General features: G+C 43.9%; 1 protein-coding gene across 3 annotated transcripts in view; it reads right to left on the reverse strand.

Moving 5' to 3' along the window:
- Positions 1 to 262: 262 nt before the first annotated feature.
- The window catches only part of ZNF791 (zinc finger protein 791), a 14778-nt gene continuing 10939 nt past the window's right edge, over positions 263 to 4101 (reverse strand). The window contains exon 4 of one of the 3 annotated variants that reach the window (XM_011994940.1): positions 263 to 2371. In XM_011994940.1, the coding sequence (XP_011850330.1) occupies positions 832 to 2371 (1540 nt within the window). In that variant the 3' untranslated portion in view covers positions 263 to 831. The remainder of the gene's footprint in view (positions 2372 to 4101) is intronic. The other 2 variants (XM_011994943.1, XM_011994942.1) reach the window with 2 other exon arrangements.

The raw sequence follows: 4101 nt of genomic DNA on the forward strand, positions 1-4101 counted from the left end.
TTCAAGCGAGTCTCCTGTCTCAGCCTCTCAAGTTGTTGGGACTACAGGCGCACCACCACACCCAGCTAACTTTTGTATTTCTAATGGAGACAGGGTTTCATCATGTTAACCAGGCCGGTCTTGAACTCCTGACCTCAACTGATCCTCCCACCTCAGCCTCCCAAAGTGCTGGGATGACAGGTATGAGCCACTGTGCCCAGCCAATTTACTTTTTTTAATCTTTGATACAGAGTATCACTCTGTCACCCATGCTGGGCTGCCATTGCTTGATCTTGGTTCACTGTAGCCTTGAACTCCCGTGCTCAGGCAATCCTCCTGCCTCAGCCTCCCATGTAGATGGGACTACAGGGTGTACTTCCACACTTAGAAAATGTTTTTAGTTTTTGTAGAAACGGGGTCTCACTATGTTGACCAGAGTAGTCACAAACTCCTGGCATCAAGCAATCCTACCGCCTTAGTCTCCCAGTGTTGGGATTACAGGTGTGAGCCAACATGCCCAGCTGTGTTGTACTTTTATACAACTGTGCAATAGGTTTACACCAGCACCATAAACACTTAAATAATGTGCTGCACTATGGTGTTTCTACCGCTACTAAATTGCAGTTGATAGAAATGTTTTAGGTATTATATAATCTTACGGGGCCACCAACCTGTATATGGTCCATTGCTCAATGAAACATGATTACATAGTACCTGACTATACACGAATTATCTTGCATCTCGCTTTCTATATTACACTGGTAGGATTTCTCTCTTCACTGGGAATTTTCACAACTTTGAAAATATCTGTTAGAATTGAAAACTTTCCCGTTTCTCCCATTTATAGAGTTTCTATCGAGTGTGCATTCTCATATGCTTTTGTAAGGATGTGGACAAACTGAAGGCTTTTCCACATTGCTTACATTCAAGAGGTTTCTCACAACTGTGAATTCTTTCATGTCTTTGAAAGGAACTGTGAAGACTAAAGGCCTTCCCACATTCTTTACATTTATAGGGTTTCTCTCCAGTATGCATTCTCATGTGTCCTTGAAAGCTTGTGGGATAAATAAAGGCCTTCCCACATTCCTTACATTCATAAGGTTTCTCCCCAGTGTGAGTTCTTTCATGTATCTGAATGTAACTAGAACAACTAAAGGCTTTTCCACATTGTTTACATTCATAGGGTTTCTCTCCAGTGTGAGTTCGCTCATGTGTTCGTAACGCACTAGGAAAAATGAAGGCCTTCCCACAGTCCCTACATTTATAAGGTCCGTCTCCAGTGTGGGTGATCATGTGTCTTCGAAAGTTCTCGAGAGAAATGAAGGCTTTTGCACATTCCTTACACTCATAGGGTTTTTCTCCAGTGTGATTTCTCTCGTGGATTTGCAAATCTAGAGGATAATTGAAGGTTTTCCCACATTTTTTACATTCGTAGGGTTTTTCTCCAGTGTGAGTCCTTTCATGTATTCGAAAGTAACTGGTCCGACTGAAGGCTTTCCCACATTCTTTACACTTATAGGGTTTCTCTCCAGTGTGCACTCTCAGGTGTACTCGAAAGGCTGGGCGTGCACTGAAAGACTTCCCACATTCTTTACATTTATAGGGCTTCTCTCCAGTATGAGTTCTTTCATGAATTTGAATGGAAGTGGAACATCTGAAGGCTTTACCACATTGTTTACATTTATAGGGTTTCTCTCCAGTGTGAATTCTTTCGTGTACTCGTAAAAAACTGGGAAAAATGAATGCCTTCCCACATTCCTTGCATTTATAAGGTCTATCGCCGTTGTGTGTTATCATGTGTGTTAGAACACTTGTGTGGGAAATGAAGGCTTTCCCACATTCCTTACATGCGTAGGGTTTCTCTCCAGTGTGAGTTCTTTCGTGTATTCGAATAGAACTGGGACAACTGAAGGCTTTCCCACATTTTTTACATTCATAGGGCTTTTCTCCAGTGTGAATCCTTTCATGAATTCGAAGTGAACTGGGACAACTAAGAGCTTTTCCACATTGCTTACATTCATAGGGTTTTTCTCCAATGTGCGTCCGCTCATGTGTTTGAAAGGGTTGGTGATATATGAAGGTTTTTCCACATTGTTTACATTTATAGGGTTTTTCTCCAGTGTGACTCCTTTCATGTCTTTGAAAGGATTTGAGATAACTAAAGGCTTTCCCACATTCCTTACATTTATATGGCTTCTCAAATAGCTCATATCCAGTGTGAGACCTCATGTGTCTAGTAAGGGATGAACGACGCATGAAGACTTTTCCACAGACAGTACATTCATATGGTTTTACTCCAGCAGTGTTCTTCCTCACACTTAGAGTGGGACTGACGGTTTCTGCACATTGACTACTTTCTTTACCTTCACAGAGTCTCTCTCCCATATGGCTTCTGTAAAAAATTAGAAGCACAGTAATACTGGTTGTGTATTAATGATTTTATATTTATCATCAGGTAGCAGAACTAAATTTCTTTTTTTTTTTTGAGATGGAGTTTCGCTCTTGTTCCCCAGGCTGGAGTGCAATGGCACGATCTCAGCTCACTGCAACCTCCACCTCCCAGCCTGAAGCGATTCTCCTACCTCGGCCTCCCAAGTAGCTGGGATTACAGGCATGCACCATCACACCCAGCTAATTTTGTATTTTTAGTAGAGATAGGGTTTCGCCATGTTGGTTAGGCTGGTCTTGAACTCCTGACCTCAAGTGATCTGCCCGCCTTGGCCTCCCAAAGTGCTGGGATTACAGGCGTGAGCCACTGCACCCGGCAGCAGAACTAAATTTTTATCATTTTCAGGGAAATAGTTTTCTGCCCTGTCTCACTTGTTTAAAAATGAATATACTCAATGTTCAGCAAGAGGGTCTGTGTCACTGATAGCTATTATCGGAACAATAATATTGATGTATGGGGTTTTTTTTTTTGGGGTTTCGTTTTGAGACAGAGTCTCACTCTGTTGCCCAGACTGGAGTACAGTAATGCCCATAATCATGGCTTACTGCAGCCTTGACCTCCCGGGTTCAATCAATCCTCCCACCTCAGCCTCCCATGTAGGTGGGACTACAGGCGTGCACCCCCACGACTGACTGAATTTTCTATTTCTTGTAGAGATAGGGTCTCGTCTTGTTGCCCAGGCTGGTTTCGAACTCCTGAGTTCAAATGATCTGCTCGCCTTGGCTTCCTGAAGTTGTATGTGAGGCTTTAAAATACTGTTTCCAAGGCTGGGCATGGTGGCTCATGCCTGTAATCCCAGCACTTTGGGAAGCCGAGGTGGGTGGATCACTTGGGGTCAGGAGTTTGAGACGAGCCTGGCCAACATGGTGAAACCCCATCTCTACTAAAAAATACAAAAATCACCCGGTGTGGTGGTACGTGCCTATAATCCCAGCTACTTGGGGGGCTGAGGCAGAAGAACTGCTTGAACCCAGGGGGTGGAGGTTGCAGTGAGCCAAGATCATACTACTGCACTCCAGCCTGGGTGACAGAGTGACAGACTGTCTCACAAAACAAACAAAAAAAATTGTTCCCAAGTACAATATTTTTCTTTCTTTCTTTCTTTTTTTTTTTTTTGAGATAGAGGATGGAGTCTCACTCTCTTGCCCAGGCTGAAGTGCGTGGTGTGATCTGGGCTCACTGCAACCTCTGCCTCCCAGATTCAAGTGATTCTCCTGCCTCAGCCTCCTGAGTAGCTGGGATTACAGGTGTGCACCATCAAGTCTGACTAGTTTTTGTATTTCTAGTAGAGACAGGTTTTCACTATGTTGGCCAGGCTGGTCTTGATCTCCTCACCTCTGCTGATCTGCCCACCTCACCTTCCCAAAGTTTTGGGATTATAAGAGTGAGGCACAGTGCCTGGCCCAAGTATAATATTTTTCAACCAGTGGACATCTGTGTCACTTGAGAAAACATTTTTGGTAAACATTTTCTGATAATAAATAAATTTGGGCCCAGTGGCTCATGCCTGTAATCCCAGCACATTGGAAGGCTGAGGTGGGTAGATCATCTGAGGTCAGGAGTTTGAGACCAGCCTGGCCAACATGGCGAAACCCTGTCTCTACTAAAAACACAAAAATTAGGCCAGGCGCAGTGGCTCATGCCTGTAATTCCAGCACTTTGGGAGGCCGAGG

This window comes from Mandrillus leucophaeus, unplaced genomic scaffold, assembly GCF_000951045.1.
Source record: "Mandrillus leucophaeus isolate KB7577 unplaced genomic scaffold, Mleu.le_1.0 Scaffold463, whole genome shotgun sequence".
Taxonomy (NCBI): domain Eukaryota; kingdom Metazoa; phylum Chordata; class Mammalia; order Primates; family Cercopithecidae; genus Mandrillus; species Mandrillus leucophaeus.